The 20,223-nt window shown below is 36.8% G+C and overlaps 2 protein-coding genes across 4 annotated transcripts; both read right to left on the bottom strand.

Moving 5' to 3' along the window:
* Nucleotides 1-7,865: 7,865 nt before the first annotated feature.
* On the bottom strand, nt 7,866-14,886 carry timmdc1 (translocase of inner mitochondrial membrane domain containing 1). The gene is made up of 8 exons (XM_008429177.2): nt 14,637-14,886; nt 12,821-13,119; nt 11,726-11,891; nt 11,405-11,493; nt 10,978-11,045; nt 10,753-10,831; nt 8,414-8,524; nt 7,866-8,286 (listed from the first exon to the last, which is right to left on the bottom strand). The coding sequence occupies exons 2-8, from the start codon at nt 13,066-13,068 to the stop codon at nt 8,136-8,138; spliced, it is 912 nt and encodes a 303-aa protein (XP_008427399.2). The 5' UTR covers nt 13,069-13,119; nt 14,637-14,886; the 3' UTR covers nt 7,866-8,135.
* On the bottom strand, nt 14,744-20,038 carry poglut1 (protein O-glucosyltransferase 1). Of its 3 annotated transcripts, XM_008429197.2 has the most exons (12): nt 19,894-20,038; nt 19,088-19,178; nt 18,846-18,989; nt 18,618-18,753; nt 18,424-18,545; nt 17,501-17,560; nt 17,218-17,317; nt 17,081-17,139; nt 16,833-17,000; nt 16,685-16,741; nt 16,399-16,601; nt 14,744-14,986 (listed from the first exon to the last, which is right to left on the bottom strand). In XM_008429197.2, the coding sequence occupies exons 1-11, from the start codon at nt 19,955-19,957 to the stop codon at nt 16,445-16,447; spliced, it is 1,158 nt and encodes a 385-aa protein (XP_008427419.1). In that variant the 5' UTR covers nt 19,958-20,038; the 3' UTR covers nt 14,744-14,986; nt 16,399-16,444. The 3 variants fall into 3 exon arrangements, with proteins under 3 accessions (XP_008427419.1, XP_008427410.1, XP_008427434.1); XM_008429188.2 differs by lacking the exon at nt 14,744-14,986 and having other exon boundaries at nt 15,621-16,601; XM_008429212.2 differs by lacking the exon at nt 14,744-14,986 and having other exon boundaries at nt 15,621-16,601; nt 19,855-19,974.
* Between the last annotated feature and the right edge of the window lie 185 nt (nt 20,039-20,223).

Raw genomic sequence — 20,223 nt, 5'->3', positions numbered from 1 at the left:
CCAGGAGTCCGTGTTTGCAACAGAGCAATGGCGGCAAAAAGGAAAGTTCTGGCGGCAGAGTCCCCATAAGAAAACTAAACTTCACAGCTCAACACTCCGCAGCCCTGAGCCCAGCTCCAGCTCTAGAGGGCACCACCAAGAGTGAATGGGTTGCCAAGCACATTTCAGCCTTGCATGCTGCAAGAAAAGCTTTTACAGAAGCAGAATGTTCAGAAAGGATACGGAGAGCACTAAAGAAACAGATGCGGCACATAGACGAGCGATATGAAACTGGAGACAAAGTTTTTTACAAAAGAGTGGATTGTCCAGAATGGAAAGGACCAGGAGTGGTGATTGGTCAAGATGGTGCAGTCGTTTTTGTTAGACACGGAGGCACCTGTGTCAGAGTCCATCAACTCAGATTGAGGAAAGTTACTCATGAGAATGAAGAACCTCAGATTACCTGCGTTGAGAGGAACAATCGAGGACAACACACAGTGGACATCATTGAAGAGGATGTAGAAGGAGACACTATTGCAGTAAATCCTGAGAATCATCATTTGCTTGCTCCTGAAAATACAGAGGCTGAGAGACCGCACTCTGAGAACACCATCATAAAGACAGGTCAAATTGTGACATTCAGAAATGCAGAGGGTGTCCCACAAAAAGCCAAAGTGTTGGGACGTGCCGGCAAAGCAACTGGGAAATACAAGAACTGGTTTAACTTGGAGCTGCTTGAGCCAGCAGAAGTGGCTGGCAACAGTGAGTCAGCTGACCTGTCACAGTTGGAGGATCTTCACATCCAGGCAGATGCTGAGGTTACAGATATGCACGAGGATGTTTTTGTGAATAAGGACATATCGTTTGATGAAGCAAAGGAAAATGAAATAAAAAGCTGGAAACAAAACCAAGTGTTTGAGGAAATTGAGGACAAAGGACAAAAGTGTGTCTCTACTCGTTGGGTGTGCACTCTGAAAGAGACTGAAAATGGAATAATGCCAAAAGCAAGACTTGTTGCACGAGGATTTGAGGAGCTACAAGTTTCTGACCTACAAAAGGACTCTCCAACCTGTGCCTCAGAGTCACTGAGACTCTTGGTTGCAGTTGTATGTCAAAAACAATGGGAACTTCACTCTATGGACATTAAATCTGCCTTTTTACAAGGAATGCAACTGTCCAGAGACATTTTCATCAAGCCTCCTCGAGAGGCTAATAGCACAGGTGTGCTTTGGAAACTGAAAAAATGTGTGTATGGTTTAGCTGATGCTTCACTATTGGTATAACAGGGTAAAAAGCATCATGACTGAAGCAGGAGGCATCATGTCTAAGGTTGATCCTGCAGTTTTCTATTGGCTGGATGAGCACAAAAATGTAACTGGTGTACTTGCTTGTCATGTTGATTTTATATGGGGTGGATCACACATGTTTTCAGAGTCAGTCATACCTCACCTGAGGTCAAAGTTTAATGTCGGTCGTGAAGCACACAATAGCTTTTCCTATGTGGGTGTAGATCTTGTTACTGAAGGTGAGAAAGTAAATACACCAAGAAACATACATTCAGCACCTGCAGTCCATACACCTCTCACCCTCACGAGCAGCAGAGTCCGCTTCACCTCTCACTGAGAAGGAGACAGAGCAGCTTAGATCTAAGATAGGCCAACTTCTGTGGGTGGCAAGACAGAGCAGGCCTGATGTCATGTTTGATGCTAGCAATTTAGCATCCCGTCTCAAACATGCTACAGGACAGACCATTAATGAAGCAAACAGAGTTGTGTGTAAGCTCAAGGCCAAGTCTGTTGAATTGAATTTTCAACACCTTGGGGACGACAGTAACTTAAAGATGGTTACATTCACTGATGCATCTTTTGGAAATCTTTCAGGTGGGCACTTTATTGTTTTGATGGGTGACAACGGGCTGTTCTCTCCCATTGCATGGCAGTCAAAGAGAATTAAGAGAATTGTTAGAAGCACACTGGCAGGTGAAACACTCGCCATGTCTGAGGGGATTGATAATGCCATTTTTCTTTCCGCATTCTTTTCTGAACTCAGTGCTGGTAATACTGCTTGTACTCTACCTATAATCTGTGTGACTGATAATTTCTCTCTTGTTGATGCACTTAAGTCAACTAAGTTTGTTGCAGAGAAGAGGTTACGCCTGGAAATGAGTTCAATTAAAGAACTGATGCAAACTAAGAAGGTTCATCAAGTGGTGTGGTCTCAAACAAAAGACCAACTTGCAGACTGTTTAACAAAGAAGGGAGCATCCGCAACCTCACTCCTTAGGGCTCTTTATGAAGGACTTTGGATTCTTCAGTAAATTCAGTCATAAGATGTTTCACATTCTGTTACTTTGAGACTGTTCTGACAAAAATCTTTAGTGGCTACGCTTTCTCATAAGTTTTTTTTTTTTTAGAAAAGTGGGAGATTGTTACTCCTTTGTTTTATTTGTATTACATGTCCACCCACTAGGAGCACTGTTATGCCAGGAGCATATGTAATGGGTTTGTGTTCTTCGTTTCTCTCTGCATGTCTGTGCGTAGGATGCACATGGCGGAATAAAGCTGAGTAAAGAAACTAGTTGTTTCTATTATTTAACATATTACTAGGGATTTTATTCATGATAGCGTTTGACTTACTCTCTTATTTTCCTGTAAATGAGTCAAAATGTGATGAATGCAGACATCTAAAGGATTCATACAGCTTCAATGTTTTGGTAATACAAAGTTTTTTATTTTGTGTTTTGTGTGACAGAATATAAAAACATTTGTTTACATTTTCCCTGAACTTTTGACTGAGAAGAAAATATTGAGTTCAAAGTAAATTAGCTACAAAACTCCAGCTCAAAACTGTTTTCGTGTATATTTCTCATTTATAGATCAATGCACTTTTTTATCTTCTGATTAAGTCTGTCGCTATAAGCCAAACGTACCAAACATAAGGCCCGGGGGCCAAATTCGGCCCCCAGTAGGTTTTTATGTGGCCCATTAGACTCCAGAGTTATGGTGTTTTCATTTTGGGCAAAATCAAGTCCATAAATGCTCTTAAAGGGCCAGCTGTGATGAAACCTGTTCACAAACTGCTGAAATATGAATTAATTCTTAAAATTAAATATTACTGAACATCTTCTCAGTTCCTCCAGGATCTTTACAATAAAAAAATCAAAGTGTTTGTGGTGCTAATGTCTTATTTATGTTGGTAAATTTGACTTTTTATTCACTGCAGATCCTGGACTATAATCCGACATTTATAAAAATCTTACTTGAACCATTTAGTAGAAGTATGAAATTATGTATAAGTGCAAAAAAGTTCTGGGATTTGTTGATGTTGCATGAATTTACACAATAATTCTCAAGAAACTTTAGGGACTGATTGATATAAAATAAACAAAATAATTTCTATTTGCTCTATTTATTGTTTTTCTCTTTCTACCAAAAACTGGTTCTTTGGTCTCAACTAAACCTTTTTCTGAAGGACAGTTTTGTTTACAGAGACTACATAATGCATTGTATTTATTATTTTATTTATTTATATTTAAAATGTATTCCAATTCTAGTGTTAAATGTTCATAAGAATTTAAAGTTTATTCAGAATGTCTTCTTGCGTTATATTACCATAAAATGATCTCAAAACAACCATATCATTTATCATCATAACTTCTGGGACAAAATGTTATCCTGTGACAGACCTACTTACTGGACAATGTCTTTATTTAAAGTGAAATATTAAGAATTATTTACTTAAACTCTTGTTTATTTCTTAAGTTACTTGTAATTTAATTTTCTCTAAATCCAAGTGCAATAAGACATTTGGAGTGGAAACTAAACCAAAATACTTGGTCAGATGGTGTATTTTTACAGTGTAGCATTTGATTTAGACGTTTGATTTTGTCCTGATTGGAGGAACCACAGAATAATATATAGTGATTCTTACAACTGTGACTTTTCATATTTTCTTCTATATGATCCTACAAAACTTTACTAGTTGAAACTAAACCAAAACATAAATATAACCAGCACACATGCAAAGGTTTTATAGTATTTCTGTAAAGATTTGTGGACCGGGCTTGAAATAGAAACACACCATCTTGTAAATTAAATTTTGAGAACGTTATGTTATAGTTGTGTAACTTTATTTACCCTCATATTTCTGAGTAGAAAACTGTCAGACGTCTGTATTTGCTTCATCCACACTTAGAAGAACGTAAGATTCCCATTAAAAAGAGAACAGAGATTTATGATTCAAAGACTGCTTGGATGAAAATATGATTATGAATTCTGCTTTTGGAGCCAGCAGTTTCAACTGTATATCATAATATTTAATTGTTGCTGAAAACACGATGGTGACAAAAAGTTGGACTCCAAATCCACTCACTGGTTATTTCAATATCTTTGGAAAGTTATTTTCAATCAACAGGTTGATGCAAACTTGAAATCTCAATTCAAATTGTGGGACATTTTAACACAAATGCAGAGTACCTTTATTTCTTGTAGTTTCTGGTCATTATGGTTTACAGAAAATGAAAACCCAAAAATTCATTCTCAGAATGTTACATTACATTAGATTAATAATTAAAAAAGAGAGATTCTAAACAGGAAACAAAGTATTTTAATTTCTATGCAGTATTTTAATTTCTAGTTGGTTACATGAATTACTGCATCAATGCGGCGTAGCATGGAGAAGATCAGACTTTGTGTAATTAAAAGTTCCCACAAGTCTGAACCAGATGTGATGTGCGCCATGCAAACACGTACGTAATGCAGAGATGAACCATGGCTTCCAGACCAACAGAAAGTAAATATTTTAACACTTACCCAATAAGTGAGAGAAACAAAATGGCTGCTGTCGGGATTGACCAGCATGAGAAAGAGAATCAATGCTTAAATGAATGGGGTATGTGCCACGGACCTCCGTTTTAGCACTTGCGCATTTTTTTGCCACATAGAATGGTTCCGGTTCACAGGCAACAGTATGTTAACAGTAGCTCCTCAGTAGCTGCAGGACTATTAATGATGCTTATATAATTATTCAGACGTCCTGAAACGCTCAAACAGCAACAAAGGATTTAAGCTGGATGTGTCAAAACTTCACAATAACTTTGAAGGTAAGTTAATAAATCGTTTATATTCTCCATAATGCCTCATGACGTAGCTAACAGGGACAAGCTTACAAAGGTGCTATGTAAATGTTAAGTGTTTTGATCTGTGCAGTGTGCAATATACATATCTATGCTGTATAGATAGATACAGATATATAATATATAGACCTGTCTATATTGTGCCCAAGCTATCAGTCGAAGCTGAAGTTAGCTTCAGAATGTAGCGTCTAATTCAGAAAATAGCTAAAGGGCAATTACACTTAATTTTTCACTATCTTGAGCTTTTTTAATGTGTTGTACTTTAAAACCAACACCTAGACATTTCAAACCTAACTTGATTATTCTGTACTAATAGCAGAATAAATAAAACATTTGTGAAACCTAATTTGTGAAATTTGTAAAATGTAACTTCATAACCTTATTTTCTAAGCAGAATCTCAGAGGGAAAAAAAGAGAAATTCCATTGTGTAACGCAAGAACAGATTATAGCAGCCAAGTGGAAAAATTCACTCTATCGTAGATTGTAACTATGAAACAGCGAAGGTGGATTCGGGAAATACATGATTTGTACCATTTGTTCTGTAGGTTTTTTATGTGGATCGGTGCCACTTAAACGGCTGTAAAGCAAAGGTTTTGGACCTTAATCTGACTGACCAGTTGTGTGGATCGGGCTGAAGCGTTGCTGCCCTCGGCTGTTCTCAAATTACCGTGCTCTGTATCGGAGGGGCTCGTCGCTGCGACTGCATGTTAAATGTATTTTATATAATTGTCATATAAACAAAAACTAAGGAGTTGCCTAAAAATAATTTCATACTCCGTATAACACAAAGGCATCAACACACACGTATTGACTTAGCTTGTGCCGAATCGCTGCTTCTGTTCCTGTAGCAGTGGATTTCCTCCGGCATTATTGTCCTCCAACAAATTATTCCACTGAACGAAGCTCGTACAGCTCCCTTTTAACCTCCGTCTTCCCATTTCTGACGCTGGATCTTCAATATCCTCAAGCTTTGAATTAGCAGGCAGCTACAAACCGTGTGTTAGCTGTAGTGGCTAAGTTTTGGCTACAGTCCGCTGTCGCCTTGATATCAGCAGGAAAATAAAAAAACTAAGCACTGGATGGTACCGGATAATTACTGGACACAACGGCACACCAAAATACTCGATTGTTGAACCAGTAGCTCACAGATATTTTAAGTTTTGCATCTTTTTCATGGTACAGATCTTGGAGCTTTGGCCAACAATAGGAGGAAGCAGGACACGGAACCAATCTATGTGGCATAAATTCAAACGGAAATACGTCACCACCTCTCGTGGCATATACCCCATTTGTGAAACTCTTCAGGTAAATAACCAGGTTCATGTGACTGGTACATGTAGCAACCTGAAGAGCTCTGGGCTGTCCTGGTAGATGTCCGAGTTGACTGTGGACTTCAGAAAACCCAGTGGACCAGAACCAGTAGATAATCCGGCACCCAGTTTGTGGAAACGTCGCACTTGGCTTCAAAACTCTTGATGCGTCAAAAATAAATGGGTTGAGTCGCCATAACTTATGCCCCAAGTCATCAAGAGCAGAATAAAAACAGGATAAAGTTGGGATAAAATGGGACTTTCTACACTTTTCGTTGCATTAAAAGCATTTTAAGACTTCACAATAATTTTAAACCAAATGTGCAAATTAATTTTTTCTTTAGAAAGCAAATGCATAAACAAGTATACATTAAAGCAATACTGAAGTTCCAGAGAGCCACCACCAGAGGGCGCTCACTGCTAATTTATCAACAACAACTGCTGTTGCTACTTTTTGATATTTTTCCCTCAAAAGTTCTTAAAAATACAAGGTTTAAAATGAAGTAGTGGTGAAAATTATGCAAAGAATCATGTTTTTTAACAATGAATGTTTGTTAACTGTCACTAAAATCATAAAATAGAAAGAAGTGAAAACATTTTCCCATCTATAGGAGATGTAAATACACACCTGCTGTGTGAAGGATTTACGTCAACATCTCTGTCCAGATGAAGCTTTAAACATCACACCGCCGCCACAGACGCATCCGGGGCCACAGCTGCTGACTAGTCACATCTTGTTTACACCAGGGGCTAAAGATTTGTGTGACCTAGTTGCTAAAAAAGCCCAGGAGGCAAAGAAAAGCGAACTGCGAAAACATGAGTTTACAAATGTTTTAAAAAGGAAAGAAGAGACAAAATGAATGTTTCAGGAAAAGCTGTGTATTGTTTACAGACAGTAATATGATGATTGATTAGCTAAATTTAAAAGTATAAGAAATTAATTTGTCCATTTTTTAAATGTAAAAGCTAATACAACATTAAAAAGGCTGAAAAACACATTAAATCTATCATTATTTATCAGTTTTTTTGTTTTAAATATCTAAAATACTGCCAAACTGTTGGTTGATATTTACTATTTTATTCAGTTTTCACTTTGCATCGTTTTAAGCAGTTATGAAGCGAAGTGAAGCTGATCACCAACTACAAGAAGTTATTAAGGAAATTAATTAAAATAAACAAGAAATTCTAAATATATTCCCAAATGCATTCTTGCAAATAAAAAGTCATGGCACATGGTTGTAGGAAAGATCAGTATTGACTTTTACTGATCTAACACGAGTAGAGCAAAGTACTAAAAGGTGATGCTATATTTTCCAAATATATTAAAGGAAAGTTGAGTGGAAGGAAAACATGAAACGACATATGTTTTGTGAAGCAAAGCCAGAGTTTCAAGCACGAACTTTAAGACCATAAACTGTTTTTTAAATAAATAAGATTCTCACAGTATTAAAAATAATTTATTAAGATGGAAAAGTAAATATATTCATTTACTTTTGAATTTTGTTGGACATTTCTTAGTTCCTATGATCAAGTACAGCAGTGGATGTAAATGATTTCTAAACCATAATTTTCTTTTGTATTTTGTTTTTTTTAACACTGTACAGCGAGTTTTCCATGGTGATTCGTCAAATCCAGAGTCCAGGCAACCTTTGACCCCTTCACTGAGAACACGTCCGACATATAGAGTGTAAAATACCAGGAAGTGATTCAGCTACTGTGATTGGCTGCTTGAGTCTTTGTCGTCGTTGCGCGGTAAACTGAGCAGCTCCTCGATCTTCTCCAGGTCCTTATTGGTTTCTTCTGGCCGAACGCTGACGTTCAAACTGTCGATCAGCTCATCGGTCAGCTGCAGACGGGCCGACCTGATCGGATCAACACAGAAAACACAGGATCATGATTTCACACACATGTTAAGTCAACCGACTGGGCCTGAGACAAACACCCAAATATTCACGCATATCCACTCCTGTGTGTGAATATTTTTCTTACCATTCTGCGAGTTTGAGTTCGTAAAGCTCTCGTCGTTCTCGCTGCCTCCGCTCTCTAAAGGTTTCTCCTGTCAGAGACTGCAAGCCGATGATCATGGCGCCCACAGGAATCCTGTGGAGAGATAAATTTTAATATATGGTGAATTATGATATGGTGTGTGTTTGTAGAAAAAAATAAATAAAAGGAAACTCTGTGCTAAAAGGGCAGAATTACGTATGTATTTTCCAGCCACATTGTATCTTTTTATCTGTGTTGCATTCAGTTTTTTATAAAAATGTTATATATATCAAACATACTTAAAATAAATTTTACTTCCTGATTTAACATTCTGAAATTGGGCCTCTGTCTCTTTAAGAACTCCTGCTCTTTCTGAACTCATCACAACATGGTTCCTATATAAACACTGTAATTATTATTATTATTTTTTTTTTACTAGCGTTTCACTGATAAGTAGGTACTGCAACGACCTCAACAAATGTTCCACCAGGTGTTTGCTAATTGCTGCTGGCTAGTCTGAAGGAGCTGGGTGTAGGAGGAGCTACGCCTCGGAGGCGGGGCTAAATCCAACCAGGCGTTTTCACAGCTGAATGGTTGCCATGGAGATTAAAGGATTTTTCAAACATGCATAAAAGAATCAAAGCTACATTCTAGGAAATAACATTGAAACATGATGTAAAGTTAAAAAACAAAGAATATTTTTACACATTACTGCCCCTTTAAGAGACGTGTTTTATTGTTTTCTTTCCGTTTAAACCAAAACAATGTAAAATCACATTTTAAAACAATGAATTTGAAATGAACATTTCATGATAAGAGTAAAATAACACCCAGGCTTCTCATTTCAACTCTCCTCCTTCTCCACCATTAATGTTGGGAGCTTTAAGCGGAGCCCTGGAGCATCATGATGCGATGCAGTCGGCTACCTCCCATCACTACTCAGCCCCGTTTCCACCTCACCTACTTCACATCCAACGCTCCAGGTGGCTGCCCGCTCAGGCACAGAGAGCCCAGGACGCAGCAGTCCAGACCCAACACAACAATAACTACAAACAATCCATCCTCCGGTTAAACCTTTAAATCACAACCTGCTTCAACCTGAGTGAAGTCAGCAACAAAAATGTAAATCAGAAGATGGGAGTGAAGGAGGAAACGGTAATGGTGTCCATGTTGAGGGGGCAGCTGATCCTTTGGCTGGCGTTTTTTACTCTGGTATCCAAAAAAATATGGCCAACTGCGGTGCAGATGAGTCCCTCTGGCAGCGGGAGCAGACATGGAGGCAGAGCTGCAGCTGGGCGGCAGAGGGCTGCCGAGGGGCGCAGCTGGCTGCCAGAGCGCCGTCTGCTCTCAAGCAAAAACTGTTCACAAGCATGAGTGGAAATACGACAAGCAAGCACAGGGATAAAAACACTCGTCTCCGTTATGAGTATTTGTCTGAGAGCAACACAGTTTTGCAGTTGAAGTGTAAATAAAAAAATGAAATTAAATTTGATAAGTTATTAAAAATAATGGCAGCGTTGGATATAAATTGTTATATCAGATTTTCAGTGGAAACATTGAGGCGCTGGAGCGACAAGCCCCGCCTACTTTTGGGGTTTTGGTGAAATTATAGTCAGCCATTTTACAGAAGAGCGTTGGATTCAACTCAACTTTTTATAAACTGAGACATAAACCATCATAATCCAACCATTTTCTGTTGTCTTCTTTGTTGTTTCTGCCAGTAGTAACATCCTGATGTTGATCACATGACTTGTGGGATGCAAAAAAAGAGTTGACTACTATGATACGGCTAAATTCTCAAAAGCTGTTTAGAATAAAATAGAACATAACATATTTAATTGATCTCAAGCGGAAATTGCTTAACAGTGCAGAGAAGATTTAAGTTGTAAATTTTTGTTTTTGTGTTTTTTTATCAGCAATTAGTGCACACAGAATAAATATTATGTTCCAACAAATGAGTGCAAATAATCAGACAAGAAAACGAATAACAGCAACAGAAATAACATAAAATAAAAAAGGAACAAATACAAAACAGAACATAATGAAATTGTGTCTCAACAAAAACTATTAAATTGCTTTGTTAAAGAAGAATAAATAATTAACAGTCTTATGGTTTCCTGTGGTGCATTTTAATAAAATGAGTCTAAAATTTGGTGAGTTTCCTTTAAGCAAATTCATTTTTTTACGGTGTATAGAAACACAGCTACAGTTTTTTCTTGCTGGTCGTTTGAGGAACCACATTTTGAACATCTACAGACTGAATTATTTGTCCTTTCTTCTTCTTTGTGTCGCGTTAAAAACACTGAATCCTTCATCGATGTGAAACGAGAAGCAGCTCTTACCCCAACACGGCTCCGATGACGCTCCCAGCCACCAGGCCTCTCAGGCCCAGGTTCAGCCTGAAGAGGCCGACCGTGACAGCTGCACACAGAGAGAGAGAGTTTCGTCATCAGTCACCGCTGAATTCACTTAAACACTCAGTGATGTAAAAACTGATTTTAGTATCACGTCATGTAACAGTAGAAGGTTTTATTTTGACGTTAGGCCAGATAAACGAAGCAACTCACCTCCAGCTGCAACGTAATTACTGACAGCATCTTTGTTCCTGTACACAGCCAGGCTGGTGCTGACGGAGCTACAGCAGAGAGGAGTGAACAGAGTCACAAACTGAACACAAAAAGCAACAAATGTGTAATATAAACTCTCAATTTGTTAGTTTTCCTCATTATTCATCACACAGCATATTAGTAAAGCATTTACAACTCTTGAATTTTTCAATATTCAAAATCAAATAGATTTCTTTTATTTCAACCAGCAACCATTTGTTATCTACATAATTAACATAATTGATTGTTTTCTCAATAAAATACACTAAAGGCAGATTTTAATAAACACTTCCAGAGCTGAATCAGGGAAGAATTTAATTAAAAATCGATTTTCTTCCTTGTGAATTAACCCTCAGATGTCATGAAATGATCCACTTATTCTGCTCACCTGAACAAAGTGACTATGACAGAGACTCTCCAGCTCCATCTCCAGCCGTACCGTAGGAAACCTCGGATCGCTGCGTTGTGAGCGGAGCGCTAAGAGGAAACACAACAACGATGCTTTTATGTTTTACTCCTGTCACTGCAAAAATCAGAGATTATAACATCTTAAAAATACACTTTCTTATTAATCTTACAGCAATTTCCAGGCAAAATCATGTGGGAAAGGTGAGAAATTCATAAAATCTCCCCGAAGGCGTGTTTAGATGTTCAGACGATCAAAACCGATTAGTGAGGACGGTTCACACTCCGATGACGATTCACTTACGACTGCTTCCACGCGACTCGTATACATCTCCGCCTGGCTGATCTGGATGTACCGCTGCCTGGCGAGGCGCGCGGCTGGCAGGCCGCCGTACAGGAAGCCGGTGAACGCTCCCAGAATGCCGTACTTCATCACGGTGACCACCTCCTCTGAGGGTCTCTGTTTCTCACTACGATAAGAAAAAACAAGAAAAAAAGTCGTTCAGAACTGAATCGATTAATCGCGATTAATCGATTTTTGAAATAATCAACTAGTTATTAATCGATTAATTGCTAAATAGAGTATAGAGAGTTAAAAATGCATTTTGCTCAAAAATACAACACATTCAGAATAAAAAACTTTAAAAAGTAACTATATATACATTTTGCATTAAAGACAAAAACATATTTGTCTGTAAATCCATTTTACCCAAAACTACTTGGTTCAAATTTACCAAAGAAATGTGGGCAATACTTAAAAAGAGATGACATGTTTGTTTATTTACATATTTAATGCATTTCTAACATTTTTGAAAAGGATTTATGAAAAATCTGCATATTACAATTTTTGTTCTCTGATTAATCATCAGAATAATCGATAAACTTCCACCAGATTTTCCCAGAATCTTTTAAACTCAGAAAGTCAAATTTCTCCTCCATTTAAAAGAAAAAAGAGTTGAAGGAAGGATACAAGAATCAAATAAGGAAGGAAAGGCAACATGAAGGATGCAAAAAATCAGAAGGGAAGTTTGAAAGAAAGATAGAGGGATGTAGGAAAGAATGAAAAGAATAAAAGATACTTGAAAGAAAAGGAGGACAAGAGAGGAAGCAGGAAGAACATGAGAAACGAAGGAAGGAAGAAAGGAAAACTATGACTTGTTCAGCATAGAAAAGATGGTGGCAGCATCATGTTAAGTGATTTTTAACAGCAGTTATAATCCTGAACAAGTGTCTGTGTTTTTCTGCATAACCCACAAATATGTTCGGTATGTTTCTTTGAAAACCCTGATATCATTAATTTATGATTATGAATTCACAAAAAGAGTCCTGTCCATTTAAATAAAGCTAAAGAGACGATAAAACCACAAAATAATCAAACTGAGGGTGAAAACAGACTGACTCTCGATCAAAGACGTCCTTGATGCGCTGCCATCCTGTGTCTGGAAATTCTGGCTTGCCGATGTTCTTTGGCAGAGAGCCGGCTGCAGGACTAGTCGAGGAAGAGGAAGAGGAAGAGGAGGAGGAGGAGGAGGAGGAGGAGGGCATCTGCCCAGCAGCCACATCAGCTGCATCCACCCTGGGGAGCAGAAAGCAGAAGAAGCGAGGCATGGCGGTCTGGACGAGGCCCTGGAACGGGCCTGTGCTCATCAGGCCCCGGAGGCTGGAGTCTGTCTGAGCAGGACGAGGCTCGTTCTCTGGCTGCAGCAGAGAAAGAAACACTCAGTTACGCAACGAGAACAAGTTTAAATGAGAGCAGAGAACATGAAAAATCTTAAATGTGTCCAAGCCTAGTGGCGGAAGTGAAGAGCAAATGGATATTTTACACATTAGCGCTTATTAATGTACCTTTAATATTCTGTGGTTCAATATTATTTGCTACTTTCTGTAGGGTTACGTCAAGAATAATATTACTCAGCTGCACATTTCTCATAAAATATTGTATTTTATATTTGTCTATCATATAAAATCCCAGAAAAATGCATTAAAGTTTGTGATTGTGACTTGAAAAAATAAGGAAAAACAAAATAAAGTTTAAACAACTTAACAAAAAACTATTTTATTGCTTAAAATTTTAGATAAGCTAATCAGAAGGCCAGATCTGCCAAAAATATTATAAATAAATAAATTGAGTTAATTTAAGTTTTAAAAAAATCTAAACTTTTTAGATCTGAAAACTTTTCTAAAAAAAACAATTTAATTTCTTCAAAATGTTCAACTTTTGGAACTCAGAAATTGTGAATTTTTTCTTGAAATTTTCAGAAATTAATCTAGAAATTTCTTAATTTTTTTCTATCAAATGTTCAACTTTAAAACTAATACATTTTCACTTTTACGAAAAAATTCTGATCTCAAAATTTGTGCTTTTTTCAAGCAAATTTTCAAGTTTTTTCTAAAAAGATTTTTAAGATTTTCTAGCAAATTTTGGACTTTTCAAACTCAGACATGTTTAAATTTTTCACCTCAAAATGTCTGCGATTAACTTCAAACTTTTAATTTTTCTCAAGCTAATTTTGATTGTCAAAATTTCTGAGTTTTTTTCTAGTAAATTTTCCACTTTTCAAATTCAGAAATGTTGCAATTTTTTCAAGAAACTTTTCTTATTCCCAGCAGCTGTTAATCTGTAACCATTACTGCTTCTAACAAACTCAAAAAGTCTTTACATTCCATGGTTATTCCTTAATTTTCCCAATTTCTTGTACTCTTATTTATGGAAAAATAGTTTGCATACTTCTTAAAATGACTCGTCTCAGTTGCACATTTCCCTTACAATATAGTATTTTATCAACTGTACAGTAATATTTTCCACAAGTGGTACGTTTCCCCATATTGTACAGTTTTTTATTAATTTATTTGACCTTAGTTTGAATATGCATCCTTCTAATTAGCTTCATTTCACTACTGGTACGCCTGAATTTTCCTAATGTTGGGCAATAAATGATATTTTTATTCTACCACTACATAAAAATGAATCGCTACAGTTAAGAAAATAAATCCACTTTTAGTCTAAGTAAATTCTAAATCTCATTTTGTACTTCAGTATATTTACCTTATTTCTCTTGTCTAGCTAGCTACAGTAGCTTCTAATACCTGCGTCAGGTAAAGCTGCTACATGAGAAAAACGTTACATTATCCCGTATAGCAAAGTCACAGCACCATTTGTCTTTACAAACAAAAATATAAATGTTTTAATTCATAACTTTTTACAAGTCACTTACATGGTATAGCCAATTGCTCTGCTAAGCTATCGGTGTGGGGTGCTAGCTTCCCATTAGCTTCATATATGAAGGTTAAGATGCGGCCGCGGAGGGATTCAGCAGCAGGAAATTGTGGGTCTTATTTACTGGAGACGTCCGGAAAACACGAACATCAATGACAGTATTTCTCTTTTCACATGTGTCCTTCTGACGGTCATCCCACATTGACTTTCTGAAAGCACACCTACTGCTGCAGCCGCAGCAACACAACCTCTGACTCTGGCTCAAGAAAAATGAAGAGCGGAGACAGTGACCGGAGAGAAGCGCCCCCTGGTGGCCGGAGTGGTAAACGAATCCCTACCGCGGTAACGCTGCAAAAATAAAAAATATTAGAATATTTTGGTCTAGTTTTTAATTAACATTTCTTACTAAACTTACAATTAAACAAAACTAACTTTTAAGCAAGATATAGGAACTTGCGTTATGTAAATTATCACTTTATATTAATGAAAAAGTACCAGTTTCATTCCTTTATTTCACATTTTTCCCATATAAGTGCAATAATTTGACAGTACTGATTATGTCACAAATATTAAAGAATTATTGACTTAAAACAATCTCCTATATCGTTCTGAAAAGCTACTTTAAAGTTAGTTTTTTATTTCAAGTGTATTAAGATATCTAGATAAAAAGTCTAAGATAGTGTTTTTTTAGTGCAAGTAGCATAGATACACAGCAATTATGTTTACAATATCCTCTTTAAATAATGTTAATTGATTTTATTCATTAAAACAAATCATGAGAAAAAATATTGGCCATTTGACTAATTTTAAAATATTAATAAAGCACTGGACATCACTTAAAAATGTTTGTTTGCAGTAAACAGTTTTGCTGGGTAAACAGTTACCCAGCAAAACACGCTTATTATACATACACACTCTCTCTATATATATATATATATATATATATATATATATATTAAGAGAAGCAAAGTTGGTTTGAAAGTTGCTTTTCAAATTTTATTGTAATAAAAGAAACTTTGAGACCAACCATGATTATGCTCAGACAATGATCAGAGCATGTTTGGTCAATTCTGATCACAAATTAGCCATAATGTGCAACAGTACGAATACTACAACATATTCAGTAAAATCCTGGTAAACACCAACCCTGATATTGTTTATTATATAAAAAAAAACATGAAATGTGTAAAAAAAAAAAGCCAAAATGGAAACTATTGCTATTGTTTGGCACTTTGTGTGAAAGGAAACACTATTCAAGTTCTAAAAACCTGCCAAAAATAGCAGCTAGATTCATATTAAAAAATGATTAACAGTCTTCTTGAAACCTTCCATTTTTCCACCTTGAAGTATTTTTGATTACAAGAAAGAAACACAACACTGAAGATCACGTCAATATGAATCCTGGTGGTGGCAGCACCTCAAAACAGTATTCATGTTTTGAGATGAATACTGATAGAAACCTCGTTGAGATCAAGTACTTCCTGTTTACAGTTTGTTTTCGTCTCTAAACTGTGTTTTTATTTAAGAAACTTTGAGCTGTTGTTGCAGAAATGTATGCTGCACAAATAAACTTGATTTAAAAATCTAGAAAGTGATTTTTTTTTTACAGAAAATTATCTCAAAGATACTGTAGATGTGCAAGCCCTCTAGTGGCCGATTAGGGAACTGTCTAAAAAAATTACATGAAAGATCTGGACCAAGTTTTGAAACCATGATTTTGAACCCAAAATTGAGAATCAATAAAAATAAAAAACTCGTACCACAGAAAATACATTCATAATAGTTGATTCTCCTTCGTATCAGAGTTTAAAGCTCAGTTTTGATGGGTTTCTGGACAATCTGTTTGTAGTTGCTCCTGCGTTTGGGCTTGTAGGTGAGCAGCTGGCTGAACTCGGTCAGGAGTTTCTCCCAGTAACACGTGATTTCTCCCATTTGAAGGTGGTTCAGGATGAACTCCTGACCTCTGTGAGGAGAAAAGTTGCTGATATCTTTGGATTTCATTTATTTAATTAGACCCACATGTAATTATCAAACGTTTTCAGTTACCTGGAGGCGATCTCTTGTGCGACAGAATCATTTTCTTTGACAAACTGAAGCAGCTCTCTGCAAACACAGGATGTGACATCACCATCAAAGGGAGTTTTACTGTATTTGTGTCTCTTTTCCCATTAATATGCATAAAATAACAAACTACCTGACGTCAGATAAGTCCTGTTTGACCGGGACGTAGTGGACCCAGGGTTTGAGTTGAGGGTAGAAAAACTCCTGCCACTCGTCGCCCACATGAAACACCAATGAGCCGCAGAGGAAGAGATGCTTGAGGCGAAAACTCGCCGCCACACCCCGGAAGTTAAATAAATATCTAACAGGACACACCAAACAGTCCATTCAGACAATTAATTCAATAATTATAATATTTATACGCTTAAAAAAGATGCTTACTTGTATTTACAGTGATCTACCAGAGGGATTTCTTTAGCTGGAGGTCTGCCCAGTGTGTCCTACAAGACAGAAAATGAAAGGATAAACAGTAGATCTTAACGCAGAGGCGTTGGGTTCGGTGTGGCTGTGTGTCGGACCTTTTCGGACCTCCAGGCCTGGTTCTTGGTGTACTCAGCATCCACCAGATCTGGAGCTTCTCTGGACAGAAGGATGAGTGGGTCGCGCTCAGCGCTGGTTCTACAAAAAGGAAAAAGAAAAAAAACACAAGATGACTTAGACATCTTTCCATGTTAAAATCACAAACTTCACTGGATTTTATTTTATAAAGACAAACATATATCTTTACTGGATTCATTCAAACACATTTTAAATTTAAGCTCCTGCAGAAACCATGAAGCATCCTGGTTGTAGTAACATTACCTGGAGCCTCTGAAGAATCCTCTGGCCTCTTTCTTCTTCCAGGGCCACTGAGCTGCAGACCTAAACATCAGAATCACTTTTTACGTCGCCTCTCAGAAAAATGAACAAAAAACACAGTTTGCTTCCAAAAAGACCAGAATTATTCTGCAGCTGCTCTCATTTCTCTGAGTTTTAAATAAGAACATTACTGACACCTAGTGGCCAATATGAGGCACAATCAATATACAGGAACCTAAAATAAATTAAAATATAATTTATATTTAAAGTATTTTAAGTAGATGAGGTTAAAAATGAACAATACACCTGACATCATAAAAATTTTTTTGCTTGTGATAAATTGTCCCAGAATTTATTTCAATTGTTGTTTTGAGACCATTTTTAGGTAAGATAGTGTCATAACAATGAAAGAATGCAGTCAAAGATCAGTAAACTTTAAATTCTAATCAACATTTAACTCTGGAACTGGAAAACATTTTAAATATCCAAAATAAATAAACAAAACAACAAATAAAATGAATTATGAAGTCTCTGTAAACAAAACTCTGCTTTAAAGAAAAAGAAAAACAACAAATCATACAAATAGAAATTATTGACCCCTTTTAAACTTATTATAAAAAAATGAGTGAATGTTGTGTGAATCGCTTAATAAACTCAATAAAATTCAGGATATTTACCTTTTATCATTTCATGCGTTTAATTAATTTATTGTTTATTGCTACAGGTCTAAAATTCAACAATACTACAAATACATTTTGCTCGTTTTTTGCACAAAATAGTTTGTTTTATGTACATTTACAACCTTGAAAAGGTTTAAGAGTAAAACTGCATTTGCAAGGTTGTTTTGTGTAATTTCAACAGACTCAGGCTAAAACAATAACTTTATAAAAAGTTTAATATTCAAAATAAAAAGTGTTTGATCGTACTTTTTCAGCTCGTCCCTCATCAGATCCCATCTGCCCAGTCCGGTGGGATATATGGGCCACACAGCGGGCCCGCCTTCCCAAAACGTCCACGCCGGGTACATGATGTCCTGGTAGTCTGGCGTCTAAAAACAAAACATGTTTAATTCACAAACTCTTCGGCGTCTTCAAACGACAAACACTGGCCAGATGCTGACCTTACTGAACGAGAAGACGGGCAGAATTGGTTGGACCCAGTTGGGCACCTGAGGGTAATCTCTCACATTCACCACCATCTCCACGTCAGGGAGCCTGTCCACAACCTCCAGGATGAAATGCTCCACTCCACTGCACCTAAAAAACACAAGAAACCAGATTTAGTTTTCACATTTAATAAAACCCTAAAACACAGTATTTATCTGAATAAACAGACACTTTTCATGCACCTTGCAGGGAACATGCAGTTGTGCTCCCGGTACAGTTTGTGCCCGATGACCTGGTAGTGGGTGCCCACACCTTTCTGAACCGTGGTTGCCATGACATCCTGAGAGATTCCCCTCTCAAACGGCTTCAGGTCATGATGGAGGACGCTGAGATACAAGTTAGGATTAAAAAAAAGAAGAAAACACATCAAATATTTTATACATTTCCTTTATTTATAAATCTATATTCAGTTGATTTTACTCACCCAAGATGGCAGCTGCAGTTAACAGGGTTACATGTTTTGTATCCTTTAACAGCTTCTGACACCTTTTCTTGTATTTCCTTCCATGTGTTATCTAAAAAAAAATTTTTTTTAAATAAATTTGAGGCCAATGTTGTCAGTTTCCACTTTAAACTTTTATTGTCTTGATTTTTTTGTGATTTCCCAGATGCACGTTTGCCATGTTACATTAACTGAGTCAACTACAGGAAAAATACATCAACCAGCCACCACATACTATAAAACTTTAGAATATTCAAAGATATGTTTTCATACTGCTAATATTTTTCATTCCTACACTTTGAACTCATCACATGAGTACAAACCAGATCAGTTAGAGGGAAGTTATGAAAAGCACAAATAATATATACTAACAAGTTAAAACTCCAATTATTCTACATGTAAAAACGGAACCTTACAACATTTTTCCTCATTTAAAGATACGGATTTTGAGGAGACTCTTACATTTTCTCTTTTTCTAGACTAAAATAAATCCAGTTTCAATGAAAAGTAAACTAAAATCGACAGGCATCGATGTATCAACTCTATTCAGAACCTTAACACACCTTAAGTAAGTATTACAACGCAATAAGGATACATTTATAGTGGAAATACTGGCTGTAAACTTGGCAACAAAGTTGCTCGAACAGCTAGCTTCCAGCCAGCTAGCTTCCTATGCTAATTGATCGATGACTCAGTCATCAAAACTTATCGCGAGGCGCCGCAACGAGATTAAATGAGACAGTCCAAACCTTTTGTCTGTCTTTACGGTAACTTTAAATCCGTCTTACCAGCCGAACAGAAGCCACAAACTTGAAGCAGCAACAGAAAGCCACAAAGAAACCAGCGCTCCATTTCCCGCTATCCTCCAGCTCTGCCTGAGAACAAAGCAGCAATCTGCGCTCTGCTAGTTCTGCCTGGTCACGGTTCAGAAATGACAAAATAAAACAAAGACATTTCTTTCAAGCTAAATTTTTGGTTTATTTTCATTTTGGTTTTAATCTCTTTCATTCATTTATTTTTAATTCATTGTGATTCCTTGTTTTGTTTTTGCCCTTTAAGATGTAAAGATATACATAAAATCATAATCACCTAATCATTAAATAAACAAATGTTATAAT

This window comes from Poecilia reticulata, chromosome 2 (assembly GCF_904066995.2).
Source record: "Poecilia reticulata chromosome 2, P_reticulata-male-v2, whole genome shotgun sequence".
In the NCBI taxonomy this organism is placed as follows: Eukaryota; Metazoa; Chordata; class Actinopteri; order Cyprinodontiformes; family Poeciliidae; genus Poecilia; species Poecilia reticulata.
This window is presented reverse-complemented; position numbering and strand designations above follow the sequence as displayed.